At 41.8% G+C, this 19,927-nt stretch overlaps 1 protein-coding gene across 1 annotated transcript in view; it reads right to left on the bottom strand.

Moving 5' to 3' along the window:
* Window positions 1-15,614, bottom strand: part of LOC101036325 (uncharacterized) — a 63,872-nt gene extending 48,258 nt beyond the window's left edge. The window contains exons 1-2 of the mRNA XM_074391576.1: window positions 15,577-15,614; window positions 14,900-15,486 (exon numbers count right to left, since the gene is read on the bottom strand). Coding sequence (XP_074247677.1) covers window positions 14,900-15,486; window positions 15,577-15,614 — 625 coding nt within the window. The remainder of the gene's footprint in view (window positions 1-14,899; window positions 15,487-15,576) is intronic.
* Window positions 15,615-19,927: the final 4,313 nt, after the last annotated feature.

Below are 19,927 nucleotides of genomic sequence, written 5' to 3'. Positions count from 1 at the left end.
ATGGAGTGTACAGCCCCAGCCACAGCTCCCTGCTGCAGCCAGTGTGGTGGCAGCAGCCACTGTCATCAGTTCTACTTTCCTGCTTTAGAAATTGGTGATGGGAATGGAATCTTCTAGTTTGGATTCGGGCTAGCAGGGCCACGGGTGTCCCAGCACTTGGCAACATCAGCCTCTGTCCAGAATCCTGAATCTGTAAGCTAGAACAAGGTTAGCTGACAGTGTCCTGAACCCAGGCAGGTTGGGAGGGTGGGGTTGGATTGGAGTATGCAGGATTGACAATGATATACCTCTTCTCCAAACTACTGGCTGGGCAGAATTCTTGAGTTCTAATGAATTTGAACCTAGTTAGGCTAACCTTTCCTTAGGATTAAAGGGTAAAATATGAAGGCAGTGTCCAGGGCTTTAGCAACTCTTGTGTCCCAGTAAGACAAGCCATAAATATCCCTGGCCCCATGATCAGGCCTCCCTTGCCATAAAATCTTTTTAACTCTCAGGAGGCTACAGAGAATGAATTACCCCTTAATCATACTTGAAGCAAATCTACCGTCTAAAAATACAGGCATGTAGCCAAGCATGGTGACTGGAGCCTGTGATCCCAGCCACTTAGGAGGTTGAGGTGAAAGAATTGCTTGAGACCAGGATTTTGACACCAGACTGAGCAACATAGTGACTCCTATCTCTAAATAAATAAATAAACAGATAAGTAAATACACAGACAAATTGACAGAGTGATAAATAGATGATAAATGAGTAGATAAATAATAAATAGATTAGATAGAGCTAGGTAGCCAGCTAAGTAGCTAGCCAGCCAGCTGTTTCAAAAAGAAATGGCTGGCTCTGGTGGTTTATGCCTGTAATCCCAGCATTTTGGGAGGCTGAGGCAAGAGGATCACTTGAGCCCAGGAGTTCAAGACCAGTCTGGGCAGCATTATGAGATCCTGTTTCCACAAAAACCTTAAAAATCAGCTGTGTGTGGTGGCATGCACCAGTGGTCCCAGCTTCTCTGGAGGCTGAGGTAAGAGATCGAGGCTGCAGTGAGCCATGATTGCACTACTGCACTGCAGCCTGGACGACAGAGCAAGATCCTGTGTCAAGAAAAAAAACAAAAACAAAAACAAAAACAAAACTTAAAACAAAAAAGCAAACTCGGTGTTTTTCCTCTACTTTCACATACAGTTAATACAATACTCAGCACAAAACACTTTTGACATCAGATTCTCCGGTGAACACCAACTGCATGTCTTATGATTTAATTCAATTCTGACACTATTTACCTGGAGATAGTGTCAGATCCTATGGGTTAAGGGCTCAGTACCATGAGACTGTGACCCCCCACTTCAGATGCCAGTCACAAGCACTAGATTGTCACTTATAGTTCTGATTCCCTGAGTATAAATTGCAGGGTCCTATAACTCCCTCCTCAGGTTCAATTAATTTGTTAGAATGGCTCACAAGACTCAGAAACACTTATTTACACTTACTAGTTTATTATAAACGATACAGAATAACAGCAAAATGGAAAAGATGCATAGGGCAAGCTATCAGGAGGTCTGTGCAGAGCTTCTATACTCTCTCTAGGTGTATAATCTTCCAGATACCTCTATGTGTTCAGCAATCTGGAAGCTCATCAAATCTCACTGTTCAAGAGTTTTTATAGCTCTGGTGTCCTATGGCACAGTACAATGACTATAGTAAACAACAAGGTGTTGTAGATCTCAAAATAGATAAAAGAGAGGATTTATATATTCCTATCACAAAGAAATAATACATGTTTGAGGTGATGATATGTTAATTACTATCATTGGATCATTACACAATGTATACATGTATCAAAACTATATCACATTAGGCTCGGTGCAATGGCTCATACCTGTAGTCTTGACACTTTGTGAGATCAAGGCAGGAAGATTGCTTGAGGCCAGGAGTTTGAGACAAGCCTAGGCATAATAGTGATACCCTATCTCTACAAAAAAATTTTTAAAAATTAGCTGGGCATGGTGGTGTGTACCTGTAGTCCTAAGTACTTAGAAGGCTAGGAAAGGAGAATCCCTTGAGCCCAGGAGAGCAAGGTTGCTGTGAGTCATAATCAAGCCACTGTAGTCCAGTGAGGGCAACAGAGTGGAGATCCAATCTCCAAACACACACACACACACATTATGCCCCATAAATGTGTGCAAAACTGTGTCAATGAAAAATTATTTTTAGGTTTTATTATTATCACTCTGTCACCCAGGCTTCCGTGCAGTGACCTGATCATAGTTCACTGGAGCCATGAACTCCTGGGGTCAAGCGATCCTCCCACCTCAGCCTCCTGAGTAGCTAGAACTACAGGTATGCACCATCGTGCCTGGCTAATTAAAAAAATTTTTTTTGTAGAGATAGGGTCTCACTATGTTGCTCACACTGAACTTGAACTCCTGGCCTCAAGCAATCCTTCTACCTTAGCCTCCCAAAGTGCTGGAATTACAGGCATGAGCCACTATGCTTAGAAAAAAAAAAATTATTAAAAAGAGTTTTTATAGAACTCATCCTTTAGCCCTGCTTCCCCACCTTTCCTGGATGTTGGTAGGTGAGGCTGAAAGTTCCAACTTGCCCAATTTTTTTTTTTTTTTTTTTTTTTTTTTTTTTTTTTTTTTTTTTTTTTGAGACGGAGTTTCACTCTCGTTACCCAGGCTGGAGTGCAATGGCGTGATCTCGGCTCATCGCAACCTCCGCCTCCTGGGTTCGAGCAATTCTCCTGCCCCAGCCTCCTGAGTAGCTGGGATTACAGGCATGTGCCACCATGCCTTGCTAATTTTTGTATTTTTAGTAGAGACGGGGTTTCACTGTATTGGCCAGGATGGTCTCGAACTCCTGGCCTTGTGATCCGCCTGCCTAGGCCTCACAAAATGCTGAGATTACAGGTGTGAACCACAGCACCCAGCCACCAATCCTCTTATCTTCTATTACCTGGTTTTTAGTTGACTGGCCCTATCCTGGGCTACCTAAAAGTCACGCCCTGAGTCATGTTATTAGCATACGTGCAGATGTAATCCAAAGGGACACATTACAAATAAGAAAAGATAATCCTATTTGTCAGGAAATTTCAAGGGTTTTAGGAGCTCTGTGACGGGAACCAGGGGCAAAGACCTGATATATTTCTTATAATATCATAGGACTATTTCCCTCAGTATGACTTTAAAAAGGTTCAGTTTTTATGATGCTTAGCTTCCCCCATGACCAGGGTGACCCTATTTGTAGTAAGAAAGGGCAGAACAGCGGGACAGCTGATAGTTTTCAGGACACTGGCATTTCTTTATTCTGTTACCAAGCATAGCATTAACAGAAAGGACACAGTGCAATTCATTAGCTAGGTGCGCATCCAAGACTTGGAAAAAAATGAAAGAGTATTAAAAGTGGGTAGAAACTTTGAAAGGAAAATAAATCTCAGAACTCCCAAGTCGCTAAGCCAAAGGGAAAAGTCAAGCTGGGAACTGTGTCGGACAAACCTGCTTCTCATTCTGTTCCTAAATAAGATAGTTACAAAGATTTGTTTAAAAGCTATATACCTCTCCCACAATTTGCCCATAAGGAAATTCCTTGTGGACAAAGGATAGACGAACTCAAAATCATCCTTCTGCTCATATTAGAACAATGTATATCTGATTGCTTTCCTATTATTTCACTAAGCCAGACTAAGGCATAAGTGACTATTCCTGTAAATTGTGTATTCAGCGAAAGACTAATCAGAAACTCAAAAGAATGCAACCATTTGTTTCTTACCTATGACCTGGATGCCCCCTCCCCACTTTGAGTTGTCCCACCTTTCTGGACCAAACCAATGTACATCTTACATATATTAATTGATGTCTCATGTCTCCCTAAAATGTATAAAACCAAACTGTATCCAACCACTTGGAGCACATGTTGTCAGGACATACTGAGGCTGTGTCACAGGTGCATCCTTGACCTTGGTGTAAGAAACATGGCTACAATGAAGCCAAGCAGGCATAGGCTGAGGTAAACATACTGCATGACTCATATATATAACAGGTGCATAATGACACTTGGTATATAATCACAGCCATCTAGCCATAACATGGGAAGGCTCATCACTCAGCTCAGAGCCACTATCGTCTGTAAAAGGTACAACTACCCTGCTGATGCTGTACAGGTGCACCCACAGAAAGAGAGAGAGAGGCAGAGCTGTCTGTCTTGCAGACAGGCAGCAGGAAGCCGGGACACAGTTTGGCTTGCTTGCACCCAGAGGGAAAGAGTTAAGCTGCTGACCCTGATGGGAGAGCTGGTCGTGCAGCTGTGCGTGGGAGCAGCTGGAGCAGGTAGCTGAGACAGAGACAGACAGTGTAAGAGAGCTGCTGAATAAAATCGCCTTTCATCTGCCTACACCCTCGCCACCCGAGTGTTCTTTCAGATATCTGCCACTCATCCACCCACTCCCTTCCAACCTCAGCATGGGCTGGAATATGACCCTAGACCTGACACTTGGCAAAACAAATTTTAGAAATTGATTGAGACTTGTCTCAGATGCTTTTTGGTTTACAAATTGGTAACCACAAAGGGACTCAGTAGAGGTGGTCCTGACCTTTGACAAATCTCCTATTGGTGCCTGGTACCAGCTTGAGCTATCTTTACAGTTCAAACCAATACGACAATTTCCTGAGGCCTGAGAGCTCCCCTTCCTCCAGAGATCGCTAATATCCCAAAATTTGGTTAAGATCTAAAATAAATTTTGCTGTACACTCCCTTTCTGGAGTTTTACTTGCTTCCCACAAGGCAGGCAAGTTTTCCTGCTTCCATGACAATGGAAGGCAGGTAACTTCTTTCTGGAGTTTGAGTTTGCTTCCAACAAAGAAGACAAGTTTGAGTTTCTTCCTGCTTCTAGGATGGTAGAGAGCAGTCTTCAGCCTGAGACCTATTTCTAGGTAAATAACTGATTTTTTTTTTTTGTCTTGGAAATTCTCCTCAATAACTAAAGGTTAAAACTGACAACCAGCTGGTCTTAATTTCTCCTTACCATTAGAACGCTCAGTGATCATATTGTTGGGATTCTTTTTTTATTGTTTCAGTCTTTCTCTCATCAGATTTGACCAATTCTACCCAATTTGGTCAAATCTGAATGAGAATTCCAAATTATGCAGAACGAGGCCTCTGAATTGGCTAAAATTCCTTGCAGCTGCAAAAAGACGAAAAAGAAAACCTGCTTAGTTTCTATGTCTGCTTTCTGTCTTACTTTTCTTTCACTCTATTTCTCCTTCCCCTTAGCCATCTTCAACCAAGAAAAACATCTAGAGAAGGCTTCTAATGACTCAAACCCCTCAAAGAACTCAAAACGAAGGCACTATTCATTCCTCTTTAGAGTGCTCTGTTTTCTTTGTGGCGTTTCAAGAGTCATGGGCAGATTCTTTGTAGGTCTAGAGCTCTGCTCTCCTATATTGCATTACCTGACCTCTTTGGCTTTTGGTGGTACCAGAGATTACATTGTAGTGTAAGAGGATTCGACCTTAGCATGTGTAATGGCAAACGAGAGCTACAAAGTTAGGAGTGGCTGAGGACAGTTTACAGGAAGCGGTCTCAGCTGAGTTTTTTTCCTCCTAGGAAGTTGTTTAGGATCATAATTCTAGTTCAGAGGTTCATTCTAAAGGGGCTTCTTCATTGCCTTTCCTCCTGAAATTAATCTCAATTGGCTTGTCTGAATATTTGCATGAGGAACTGAACTGTTGTTTTCACAGATAAATGAGACACTGAGTTTCCTCAGTTCTGAAATGAAAGGGCATTTTGCTCCTCCCAGCTGAAAGGCGCTCCTGGGTGATGAGTGGCAGAAGGAAGCGTAGGGTGCTCTGGACACACAGAGGAGTCTCACAATCAGACTGATTTGGGGAGGGAGGTTGAGGAATGGTTGACCAGGAAAGGTGACTCTTAAAGTAGTTCTTTGATTACAAAAGTACTGCATGCCCATCGTTGCAATAAGTAAGCCAAGCTTGTTGAAAGGAGAGACTGGTATTACAGACAGTGTGCCTCTTTACCAAGTAATAGAGTCAACAGAAAGAACATGGAATACTGAAGAGACAGAAAGCAGTTCTAGCCTGGGCAACACGGCACAACCTCATCTCTACAAAAGTTTTTTAAAAAATAGCTGGGTGTGGTGGTGCATGTCTTCTGTGGTCACAGCTACTCAGAAGGCTGAGGCAGGAGAATCACTTGAACCCTGGAGGTAGAGGGTGCAGTGAGCAGAGATTGAGCCAGACTACACTTCAGCCTGACTACACTTCAGTGACACAGGGAGGCCCTGTCAAAAAAACAAAAAAACAAAACAACAACAACAACAACAACAACAACAACAAAGAAAGTAGGTTTCAGGCTACACAGTATGGTGCAAGAAAGAGTGACAGAGTATATGTGATTAGAGAAAGATCAGTCAGGGTTTGAACTTTACCCTGAGGGCTATGGAGAACTATGGAAGGATTTTGAGTATGGGACTGACATGCTTAGATGTGTGCTTTAAGAAAGTTTGGTTTTCCAGCAGCAAGGAAGTAAAGTGACATTGGGGATCCAGGAAACTGGGGCAATATCAGAGGAGGCAGAGCCTTTGTGTAATATGACAATCCAGAGGAAGCACCCTCTAGTCAATCGTTAGCCAGGAGAGGGCACAAACAAGGTGGCTTTTTTGTGATGCACTACCCCAGATGGGGCGCCATCCATAAAGTGGCAGCCAGTCTAAAGGGCGTGCCTTTTTGAAAACTGTACAGCAGTGCCCACTGGGCATGAGAATTACACAAAAGAGCCTTTCCACTGGGCTAATGCAGCCCTGTAAGGCTTACTTTGGTACAGCCCAACCCCCTGACTTGGTCTGCTGCCACATGCTTTGTACAACTATGCACAACCAATCTGGAGTCAGATTATTTAGGTTTGAATCCCAACTGTGTGACCTTGGGAATAGTATTTATAACTTGCTCTGTCTCCATTTCCTCATCTATAAGATGTACCCTACAGTTATTGTATGGATTAAATGGCAATAATGAATATAAGCATTTAATGGGATGCCTGGCACAAGGTTAGCAAGTGTTCAAAAACTCTTCAGTGCTACTATTGTTTTCAGGAAACTTCTTCTAAAATAAGTTTTAAGAAGTAAAACTAGTTTTAAAGCAAGGCTTGCAGAACGCTGTTGGCTTTCTTACCACTGGAGTCTGTTTTAGAATCAGAGTCACTGTAATTATCTTCAGAATACTTCTTGTGTTTTCTTTTCAATGAATTTTTCTTTCTTCCTTTCTTGGACCTTTCACTTGAATGACTAGACTACTTTTTTTCCATAAAAAATACAAATAAAAAATAACTTCTAAAAAAGTATTTCTGATTATCAATTTTATTGCATTTGAAATAATGAAAAGGAATAGATGATAGGCAATTTGAGTAAAAGTAAAGTCTAATATGCAACTATTTGTAAACTTTTTTAAACTTTTCAAAAAAGGTCTGTACCTTAAAAATACCTTCTGATATCGAAAATGAAGTACTGCATTTCTTTGGCTCTTCATTCTCTACTTGTATATGTTCATCAGAGCTGAATTGAAAGAAAATGGTTATAAGAATTAGAAAAGTGATGAAATATGGACCATAGAGTATAAAAACATAAACTTAAAGCTTTTCAGCAACGAAAATTGTCCAAGAACCATTAAAAACAAGCATTGGACGGCTTTCGTAAGAATATGGTTGATGTCTGAATCCCGGCACTTTGGGAGGCAAAGGTGGGAGGAGTCCCAGAGTTCAAGACCATCCTAGGTAAAATAACAAGACCCCATCTATACAAAAAATTTAAAACATTAGTCAGGTATGGTGGTGCTTGCCTGTAGTCCCAGCTACTCAGGAGGCTGAGGTGGGAGGATCACTTGAGCCTGGGATGACAAAGCTGCAGTGAGCCATGATCATGCCATTGCACTGCAGCCTGGGTGACAGCAAGATTGTCTCAAAAAAAAAAAAAAAAAAAAAAAGAATACAGTTAAGGGTCTGCCACTTTCACACTTTCTTTGTTCTTTTTTTTTTTTTTTTGAGACGGAGTTTCGCTCTTGTTACCCAGGCTGGAGTGCAATGACGCGATCTCGGCTCACCGCAACCTCCGCCTCCTGGGTTCAGGCAATTCTCCTGCCTCAGCCTCCTGAGTAGCTGGGATTACAGGCACGCGCCACCATGCCCAGCTAATTTTTTTTTTGTATTTTTAGTAGAGATGGGGTTTCACCATGTTGACCAGGATGGTCTCGATCTCTTGACCTTGTGATCCACCCGCCTCGGCCTCCCAAAGTGCTGGGATTACAGGCTTGAGCCACCGTGCCCGGCCAACCACACTTTCTTAATAATAACATAAGTTACATTCTTATATTTGCATAATGCTTTACAGATTACAAAGTACTATTCAAACTGAAAGCAGCATAGAGGATTTATATTTTCAGAAGAAACCATGGGGTGAAAATAGAGAAACATGAACCATAAGGTAAGATGAAAGAAACTGGATATAAGAAGTCTGAGGAAGATATAATTGTATTCTAAGCATGTAAAAAACAAATGGTAGAGCAGCAACTGTTCTGTCTCCTCAGAGCAAGAAGACCGTAAGAAGCTACAGTCTAAAGAGATTTTGGGGACACATGTTCTCAGGACCTGAGGCTATACCATGGTAAAAAAATTACGTGTGTGTGTGAGTGTGTGTGTGTGTGTGTGTGTGTGTGTGTGTATTTGTTTTGTTGCAGAGAATTCTGAAAATGAATATTATTAATGTTTTACAGTAGGCTTGGCATGGTGGCTCATACCTATAATCTCAGCAGTTTGGGAGGCCAAAGTATAAGAACAGCTTGAGCCCAGGAATGTGAGACCAGTCTGGGCAACATAGTGAGACCCTTCTGTATAAAAAATTAGAAAATAGGCCGGGCGCGGTGGCTCAAGCCTGTAATCCCAGCACTTTGGGAGGCCGAGGTGGGTGGATCATGAGGTCAAGAGATTGAGACCATCCTGGTCAACATGGTGAAACCCCGTCTCTACTAAAAAATACAAAAATTTAGCTGGGCATGGTGGTGCGTGCCTGTAATCCCAGCTACTCAGGAGGCTGAGGCAGGAGAATTGCCTGAACCCAGGAGGCGGATGTTGCGGTGAGCCGAGATCGCGCCATTGCACTCCAGCCTGGGTAACAAGAGTGAAACTCCGTCTCAAAAAAAAAAAAAAAAGAAAATTAGCTGGGTATACACCTGTAGTCCCAGCTACTCAGGAGGCTGGTGCAAGAGGCTAACTTGAGGTGGGAAGGTCAAGGCTGCAGTGAGCCATGATCATGCTACCTGTACTCTAGCCTGGGTAACAGAGTGAGACCCTGCATCAGAAAGAAAGAAAGAAAGAAAGAAAGAAAAGAAAGAAAGAAGGAAAGAAAGAAAGAAAGAAAGAAAGAAAGAAAGAAAGAAAGAAAGAGAAAGCAAATAAATCAATAAGTAAAGTTCTACAATACTTTAGAAAGGGAGTTTCTATATTATATAACCTTTCCCTTTGAAGATCACATCTGGAATAATTTAGGTATTGCCTATAAAATTATTTTTAGGGTTCCTTCTGACTCTGATTCTATGAGTCCAGGTTCTTTAAGCATTTCCCAAGGGTATCTATTAAAATATACTTCAGATAATAATGCTTTATCTCCTTGTCACAAATTATAGGTTTGCCTGTGAAGCACATTGTCTCAACTCAATCTAAACACAGAAATAGAGGAGAGGGAAGAAGAAACTTCGGAGTAACACCAAAGAGAAAAGAAATAAGAAAAAAAAAAGCATTAAGATTTCACATAGTATTGGATACAGAAAAATTAAGTACCAAACTACACTAGTATCTTCACTTTTTTTTTTTTTTAACTGTACCTTAAGTCCTGGGGTACATGTGCAATCTTGCAGGATTGTTGCATAGGTACACACATGCCATGGTGGGTTGCTGTCTCCATCCCCCCCGTCACCTACATCAGGCTTTTCTCCCAGTGTTATCCCTCCCCAACCTCCTTGCCCCCTGCTGTCTCTCCACTAGCTCCCCACCCCCCAATAGACCCCAGTGTGTGATGTTCCCCTCCCTGTGCCCACGTGTTCTCATTGTTCAACACCTGCCTATGAGTGAGGACATGTGGTGCTTGGTTTTCTGTTCCTGTGTCAGTTTGCTGAGAATGATGGTTTCCAGATTCATCCATGTCCCTACAAACTCATCGTTTTTTATGGCTGCATAGTAATCCATGGTGTGTATATGTGCCACATTTTCTTTGTTCAGTCTATCATTGATGAGCATTTGGGTTGGTTCCATGTCTTTGCTATTGTGAACAGTGCCACAATGAACATACGTGTGCATGTGTCTTTATAATAGAATGACTTATAATCCTTTGGGTATATACTCAGTAATGGGATTGCTGGGTCAAATAGAATTTCTATTTCTAGATCCTTGAGGAATGACCAAACTCCTTTACAATGATTGAACTAATTTACACTCCCACCAACAGTGTAAAAGTGTTCCTGGCCGGGTGCGGTGGCTCAAACCTGTAATCCCAGCACTTTGGGAGGCCGAGGTGGGTGGATCACGAGGTCGAGAGATCGAGACCATCCTGGTCAACATGCTGAAACCCCGTCTCTACTAAAAATACAAAAAATTAGCTGGGCATGGTGGCGCGTGCCTGTAATCCCAGCTACTCAGGAGGCTGAGGCAGGAGAATTGCCTGAACCCAGGAGGTGGAGGTTGCGGTGAGCCGAGATCACGCCATTGCACTCCAGCCTAGGTAACAAGAGCGAAACTCCGTCTCAAAAAAAAAAAAAAAAGTGTTCCTATTTCTCCACATCCTCTCCAGCATCTGTTGTCTCCAGATTTTTTAATGATCGCCATTCTAACTGGTATCAGATGGTATTTCAATGTGGTTTTGATTTGCATTTCTCTAATGACCAGTGATGATGAGCATTTTTTCATATGTTCGTTGGCCTCATAAATGTCTTCTTTTGAAAAGTGTCTGTTCATATCCTTCACTCATTTTTTAAAAAATCGCTGTGTAATACTGTTATCTGGAATGCAACCTGCTCCTGGGTTGAGGAAAAAAATTCAAAATATAAATGTATTATCTGTTTTAACACTGAACTCTTCTAATAATAGGAAATTAGCACCCCATGAATAAAATTTAAAGAAAACAATTAGCATCCTACAATCTACTAGCAACATGTTTTAACTCTTCGGTATGTTACACTCCCTTTAGTTCCTTTTAAGAAAGGAGTACATCTGCTCTTTGGAGTGTAGCGGGTATATCCCATAAGTGCTGAGGCAGGAGCCAGAAGCCTCAGCCTATTTCCATATAAATAATGAAGAAGAAAGTAACTAGAAATATAACCTTAGTAGTTATTAGTTATTCATTGGTAATCTTAGTTATTCATAGGTGATCCTAATTCTTTTACTAATGCCTCTCAGGTTGGAAGTGTGAACCTGGGGTGACATTGTGAAAGAAATGACCCTAAGGCAAGACGCTTTGGGCCCTCTGTCATGCCTGTGTAAGTGCTGCTGGAGGGCGCCTTGACTGTGTGGCAGCACCAGCGCTGAAAAAGTGCCCACTGTTTAGCCAGCTAGGGAAGGAGACACCCAAGATGGCTGAGACTTCTCCTTCCCTAGAGGAGTTAGGAGAAAACTCCAGTTCTCCAAGCTCTTATGGTAAGGCCTGATGGCTGTCAGGTAGACCCAAAGACATCCAGGGGCTTAATTGTCTCTATGTGATGCTGTGCTTCAGATCACGTACCATGTCCACTCTCATGTTCCGCTTCTGCGCCTGGTTCCTTTTTACTTAGAAGTGATAATCAGTAAAAGTAATATACATCTTAATGTCTTTATTTTTTCGTAACAAGCACGGAAAAGTGCTGATGCATTATGCTCCTTACCTCATCTTGGCTACTAGAAATTCCTGAGCCCCTACCTGTATAACAAGTGATGTGCTTGACCCTATCACTGCCATGCCTTATCTACTCTGCCCCCAGCCACCGACCACCAATGCCATGCCCTACCTACCCTGCCCCCAGCTTTGTGCTCAATAAAAGTCAGAGCGTCCAGGCACTCAGGGCCACTGTTATACTCCACACTTTGGTTGGCAGTGGACCCCTGGGGCCCAAACTCTCTTTTCTCTATCTCTGTGTCTTGTGTCTTTTATTTCTACAATTTCTCATCTCCACACTAGCAGAGAGGGGCTCACTGAACCCTGCAGGGCTGGACCCTACACTGGAGGACACTAATTTTTTTTTGTATTATAATGTTTGTCATTTATTGTTTTAATTTTTGCTGTTACTCATAAACTGAAAAAAAAATAAACTAAGAGGGGTTCAATTCCCCAAAGTTTAGATGTTTATGTTTTCATTTGTTTTTTTAAAATCCTTATAAAATAAATATATTTGATTTCATTGTTTGAATAAATTATTTTTTACTTCTTAATTCGGGGAAAAGGTATTATAAGTATACAGAGTCAGACTCAGAGGTTTCTCATTTCAACAGCAGGCAATCTAAAAGTAAACATACGTCTAATAATTCTTGGAATATGAGTATGGGGACCAAGGATGCCTGCCAGACTATAAAGACAGTCTTTGCGGTGTGAGGCACAAAATTAAGGCCCAATATTGTGTACTACCTTGACAATTGGGGAAACCAGGAGGGGTCCCAATGGCCTAATTGTGAATTCTCCTCCCTATTCTGCTCCTGCAAATAAGGTCCCCTAGCCAAATGACCTTCCTTCTCAAAGGGACCAGATGCAGTTCGAGCTTATCTCAGGGTAGCAGATTTTAGTACACTGTCAGCCTGTGGAATTATTCAAACAAGCCAATCATATCCTTCTAAGGGAAAACAGGTATTACCTCAATTTCTTTCCTTTTTTTCTCTTCTTTTTTTTTTTTTTTTTTTTTGGAGACGTCGTCTCACTCTCTTGCCAGGCTGGAGTGCAGTGGTGTGATCTTGGCTCACTGCAACCTCTGCCTCTGGGGTTCAAGCAAGTCTCTTGCCTCAGCCTCCCAAGTATCTGGGATTACAGGCATGTACCACCATGTCTGGCTAATTTTTGTACTTTTAGTAGAGATGGGGGGTTTCAACATGTTGGTCAGGCTGGTCTCGAACTCGTGACCTCATGATCCACCCACTTCAGCCTCCCAAAGTGCTGGGATTACAGGTGTAAGGCACCGCACGTGCCTAATTTCTTGATACCACAAAGTCTAACTAACTCCCACAGCTCCTGATTATTCATTGTCTTACCAACAGCAACCTCTCACTGTCTTACCAACAGCAACCTCTCTGTGGCCCTTCGCAGCATGCTGTGTTCTCTCCCATTCCAGCTGTGAGTATATGTGATTAATAAACTGCTGTTGGTCTCATCTGTCCTGTGTTTAGCTACTCCATAACACAAAGGGTGAGAATCCTTCCTCCATCAACATGATGAACAGCAAACGATTATAACAGTACCTGCTGCTACCTGGTTTTATCTGTACCTTAAGATAAATTATTTATCTTCTATGTGCACAAATGCAAATTTTACGCAAGTTGTTCTTATATCTTTTGTTTAGGATTCTAAAATAATGTTTATTGATTGACACAAACTGGGAGGACCTTTCTATTCCAAAGGCAGGAGGGCTCCTCAGAGGAAAGGCACAGTAGTTTCACTCAGTTCTCCCACATGGGCAAAAGAGATGTATCTCTAACGTGACTCAGGACTGTTTTTACTGCTTCTGCTCCCAGGCATGAAACCGTAATAGCCAACACCTGTGAAATGTATATTATGTGCAAGGCACTAAATCATTACAATAACCCAAAAAATGTCAGTACTTTTGTATCCCCCTTTTACAGGTGGAAAAATAAACGAAGTTTGGAGAGGTTACCAAGTTCGCACAGGTATTAAGTGTCAAAGCAAGGCTTCAAACTCGGAAAGTCTGAATCCAGTAGCTGTCCTTCTCATCACTATGCTTTATTATATCCCACTAGTGGCAGAAGAAGACTCATCAAGACATCTCCCAACTGCTGGAATTTCAGCCTACTCCTCAATACCTGTAATGTTTTAAAATTTCTCATTTTTTAACCGTAGTGCATGTAAGGCGCTCAGTATAGCACCTGACACACTCAATAAACATTTGATATGAGTACGTACACAGCAATAATTATAACTATTTTCTTTCTCAAACAATCTACTTCCCACACCAATATTCACTCTCATTAGAGGAAAACTCATCTTACTCTCCTCTCATTCTTCGAGGTCAAGATTGAGACCACTTAAGACCTTCCTCAAGGTAGCCACATCTGCAGTTTAGCACATCACTTTGCCTACGTTCATCCAATTATCTTGTCTCAGAGGAAGGTATTTCTGCTTTCCAATTTAAACCCTTAATCTCAACCCTTTCCAACTCCCCACAAGGAATTTCCCCTTACTTAGCCTGTTAGTATCTCAAACCCATCTGTTCATTCACTCAACCTACAACACACAACATTCAGTAGGTTGAGTCCCTACTAAGTGCTAGGTACTGCAAATTCTGTAATGAATAAAACAGGGGTCCTCCCTTCCACAAACTCAGTCTAGTGGAGAATAAAAACATGTTCACAAATGATAACACAAAAGAAAGAAATGCTATACATAGGTCTGTGAGCCTTAGCCGTGTCCACCCCGAGATCAGAGGCAAAAGAGGGTGGAGGGAGAACAGGGCACCCTACAAAGGGGCCCAAGGATGAGTGAGAATGTAAGAGAGAAGGGCGAACAAGGAGCTGCCATGGACAGATTGCAGAAAAGGCTGAAAATGGGAGCAGTGAAGATAGAAGGAGCGAAATGCAAATAGAAGCGGGCTAAAAGATGAAGCAGACTCGTTGAAGGCAAGCGGGCTCCTTAGAACGAAGGCGCGATCGTGATCTCACTCACCTCTGCCACGGGCTCCCCTCCCTCTCCTTGTCCCGTAGGAGCGTAAGTAGTTTAGTTGCCGAAATAGTTGCACAAGGGCGCAGAAGCGAAGGAGATGCCCCGCGGCGCAAAGAGCCGCTCTTGAGAATGGGACCACAAGAGGGAGCGGCAGGGCTGGTTTCGGGAGCCTTGGTTGAGGCCATTCCATTCCCCAGACAGAGAGCAAGAGTTTCAGCGAGAGCTGCGCACCAGCAGGGAGCCGTAGGCTTTGCTGGGCTTGGGGCTCCAGGACCAACTGCAACACTTGCCCCCGGAGCCTGAGCCCTCCTTCTCGGTACCGCAGAACCGGATACGAGCTACTGCAGCCTCGGAAAGGAGACACTCTCAGGAGACTCAGCAGTATCCGGTGCCTTTGCTCCAAAAACCCAGCCCGCCCAACAGCTGGGAGCAAAGGAAACCACGGGAATCCTTGCGAGTACGTTGGCAAAATCTTTCCCCATGTCTGCGTGGCCTCTGGCCAAGGTGAAGAGATGTGTGTCTTGGTGTTAATAAACCGCCACTGCAACCGATTTCGCTCATCCTTTGGTTCCGCATTGAGCGCACCAGATCTAAATCCCCACGAAGACCACGTCTTTCTTAGGCTCGTACTTGAAATAACTACTGAATGGCAGGACGATAAACCACTGGAGACATTTCACAGAATGACCATATCAACAACATAGTCAATTCTGCTCATGTTCGGGTGATTTCCGTGAGTGTGTATTACATGTTCTATAATATTGGGTGCACTCTGTGTCCTTTGTGTGTGTATAAAATATGTACATTTGGTTATGTGCGTATATATGTACATATATAACAAATAGGACTGGCTCAAATAGATTCACATATTTTTTTGGAGTCTATTTGAATTAAAAGAAAAATCTGAGATGGTAAGAAAAGGGACAAAGTATCCAAAGTATTTCGTAGACAACTGAAAGTGTTTATTTCAGTGTTGTCAGATTTGTTAATAGCAAAAAGAAATATACAGTAGGCCCACTTACCTTTGAATTTCAAATGAAGAACAATGTTTTAGTATAAGTATGTTACATAAAATAATACAGTAGAAAGTGACTACTTTCTATTAAAGATGAGGTGATAGCCACTGTTGTGCTTCCTCCTTCCTCTCCCACTACTTCTAAAATTGGTTTTTTGTTGTTGTTTTTTTCTTTTTTTTTTTTTTTGAGAGGGAGTCTCACTCTGTTGCCCAGACTGGAGTGCAATGGCATGACCTTAGCTCATTGCAACCTCCACCTCCTGGATTCAAGCGACTTTCCTGCCTCAGTCTCCCAAGTACCTGGGATTAATTTTTGTATTTTTAGGAGAGATGGGGTTTTGCCATGTTGGCCATGCTGGTCTCGAACTCCTGACCTCAGGTGATCCGCCCACCTCAGCCTCCCAAAGTGCTGGCATTACAGGGGTGAGCCACAGCACCCAGCCTTGTTCCTTATATTATAAGCCTTTTCACTTGCTGTTTGAGAAAGGAAGTGGGGGCAGCCCCCTGAAATCTACAAGCTGGCCTCGCACTCACAGTTAGGCATGTTCTTCTCTTGTTGAACATAAAATCACAGAACACCAACACAAGACAAGATCACTGGGAGACTGATCAAGTGAGACAAAACAACACCACTTCATAAGCTTGTCTAAGTACAGACAAAAACAAGTTCATTGTGACACCCAGAAAACACCAAACACTCCGTCTTGGCCAACATAGGTCACTGCCACTTTGCCAGTTAATGTACATCTTTATCCTCCTTCTAGTTTGCTCTCCCTGTAAGATTTCCCATTTCAATAAGATTATTGAAATGTGCAATCATATAGCCCCTGCTTTCTGATGTGTCTAAGATGGAACCCCTGCTTCCTAGACCTTCCCCCATATTGCCCAAATCCTATACTAGGTTCATTCTAACAACCTCTTACTGAAACACATCATAGTTACCTATAGTGTGTGTTCTCCTTCCTTTGAGTAAGAGTAATAAACCTAATTTGTCAGCTATGGCTATGTTTCTGGTAGTCTTTGGTTGAAGGCTATTGACATGTTCCACTGCCTAAAATATTATTCCCCTGATATTTATATGGTCCTTTCCCTTAGTTCATTCCATTCTTTGATCCTACATTGTCTTTTCAGAGAGGCCATTCCAGACCATGCAATTTACAATAACACCCTCATCATTCTATATCCCTTTGCTCTATTTTCCTTTTTTTAAAATTGCATTTTAGGTTTACGGGTACATGTGAAGAACATGGAAGATTGTTGCATAGGTACACACATGGCAGTGTGATGTGCTGCTTTCCTTCCCATCACCTATATCTGGCGTTCCTCCCTATGCTATCTCTCCCCAACTCCCCACCCCCCGCTGTCCCTCCCCTATTTCCCCTCTACAGACCCGAGTGTGTGATGCTCCCCTCCCTCTATTTTTCTTTATAGCACTTACTACTTTCTGATCTTGTGTTATATATTTAGATTATATATATGCAAATGTTGATTGTATATCTCTTCTGTTATAATGTAACTTCCATGAAGACCAAGATTTCTTTTTTTTTTTTTTTTGAGACGGAGTTTCGCTTGTTACCCAGGCTGGAGTGCAATGGCGCGATCTCGGCTCACCGCAACCTCCGCCTCCTGGGTTCAGGCAATTCTCTTGCCTCAGCCTCCCGAGTAGATGGGATTACAGGCACGCCCCACCATGCCCAGCTAATTTTTTGTATTTTTAGTAGAGACGGGGTTTCACCATGTTGACCAGGATGGTCTCGATCTCTTGACCTCATGATCCACCCACCTTGGCCTCCCAAAGTGCTGGGATTACAGGTTTGAGCCACCGCGCCCGGTGAAGACCAAGATTTCAACTTGATGATAATTATATCCACAATGCCTGCAACATTGCCTGGCACAGAGTAAGTACTAAATGATATATGTTTAATATGCATTGAAAAAATGAATGGAATTTACAGTGCCGGGGTTTATAAGTTTCATTGTCACACAGTCATAATCGATCTGTTGTTTGGGCTTAGTCTTCCACTTAAATAGATTGGTGTACTGCAAAATCTCCATTCTTAATTCTTTATTTGGACTCATTTCTTATTTTATTTGACTTTGTATATTGCCAAGTAATTTTTCACAAATGACTCATGGGTGGCATATTCCCTCAATTTTGTTCAAGTTTGGAATAAGCTGTCTGTTGCTTTTTTTTTTTTTTTTTTTTTTTTTGTAGACTGTAATATTGTAAGCAATTATCGACTCCTCCTTTCCCAGTAGGAGAGTTAGATATCCCTATCCAATTGACTTTGGAAAGTTTTCAGAAAAAATGGCAATAGAGGCAGTATTAAACAGGTCACTTAAAGAGAGATTGGTTGGGATTAAGCAGCAAAGGGGATAGTGGTGAGAAAGCAACATATACTTAGCACTTGTTGGGTTCCAGATGCCCATTCATTCAGCATTAAGCAACCATCTCTATCTACAATTTGTTGAGCCAAGGCATGATTCACAAATAAGTTAATACTTGAGTTGGGTTTTTATGGAAGACCAGGCACTTACCAGGAACTAACCAGACAAGAGGTTAAGTAAGCGAAGTGTGGCTATGAAGGGAATGACTATTCCAAGCTCAGGGCTCCAGGAACAGACTTGAAAGCAGTAAACTGCATGGCATATTCTGAACACCGTGAGCAGTTTGACACTATGCATAGTTAATTCATTTCATCCTCAAAGTGACTCTGTGGGAAGGTATTATTATCCCTATTTTACAGATGAAGAATCAGGCTCAAGATCAAAGAGCTAGTAAGTGGCAGTATCAGAATTCCAACCCACTCACATCTTCTCCTCAAGACTTTGTTTCTTCCACTCTGCCTTACTGGGGTTTCTGCAGATCCCATAGAGTGACCTTACCAAATCTGTAACCATAAGTATAACATATAGGAAGAGCTCTAAGACTGAATGAGTGTCACTTATCTTTTGTCATCATCAATTAACATATATTAAGCACCCACAAGATTGCTGGCATTTTAACACAGGAGAGGACAGTAACTGCCCTCGTGGAATTCATAATCAAGTTCAAAAGGCAAGCGAATGCTGACAATATGGCTATAAAACCTAACTCATTTAATTTTCAGCCAATACAACCTTTCTGGAATGTGAAATAATTGATACCTCCAAATCCATTTGATATAAGTTGTTCTCTTTACAATCTACTGGGTTGTTTGAAGTAGGGTTAAGCCTTCCAGATAAAAACAAAAATGAAAGGTGAAATAACTAGTTGAGAAATGGAAAAGTAATGTAACTTTCCAATGATCCTGTCCCAAAGACAATTATTAGGGTCACTCAAGTTTCTTGGTCTGTTCTGCTTTCCTACAAATAAAATTCCTTTCCTGAACATTGGATCCCCTTTCATTACAGGCAGCTTTTAAACTTGTTTAGTTTTTGCTTGGTTGGGTGTGAGAGATACAGCAAGAAGGGAAGAGAAGGTTTCATCATATGTCAGTTGGTACTCCAAACTTTTAAAACTCTTTCAGAAAAGTGACAAAGGCAAAGCAATTCTGTTGCCAGTCTCGGTGCTGTTAATGCTGCTGCAAAATAAATTGTATTGTGCCTTCCAATCTACTGAGAGGTGACCAACGAACATGATATCTAGAGTGGCATCTACTGCCACTGTGATCAGTATTTCGAAGATGTCTTATTTTAGTTTCTGTCAGTTAAGCTACTGAAAGATAAATAGATCCTAATCTTTCAAGATATACTTTGTTCTAATTACTAAGTTTTTTTTTTAACTACTATGTTTTGGGGTGGATAACTCAGAAAAATGGTCGTTAAGTGCTCAGTTGCCAGGAAAAATACTAATCTGCCTTAGTTTATTTTACAACAGCATACTTCTATTTGCCATGAAATGTCTTTATGGTAAGCAATGAAACTTTCATAATGTTAAATCCTAATCAAAAATTAATAATGCAATAATTCCCACATAGTTTGTTTTCCCATAACACAAAATCTTAGAGAAGAGCTTAAGGAATTGCATATTTCCA

The sequence above is a fragment of the Saimiri boliviensis genome, chromosome X (genome assembly GCF_048565385.1).
Source record: "Saimiri boliviensis isolate mSaiBol1 chromosome X, mSaiBol1.pri, whole genome shotgun sequence".
NCBI classification, from domain to species: domain Eukaryota; kingdom Metazoa; phylum Chordata; class Mammalia; order Primates; family Cebidae; genus Saimiri; species Saimiri boliviensis.
The sequence above is the reverse complement of the archived record's forward strand: the minus strand, read 5'-3'. Positions and strand labels throughout refer to the sequence as shown.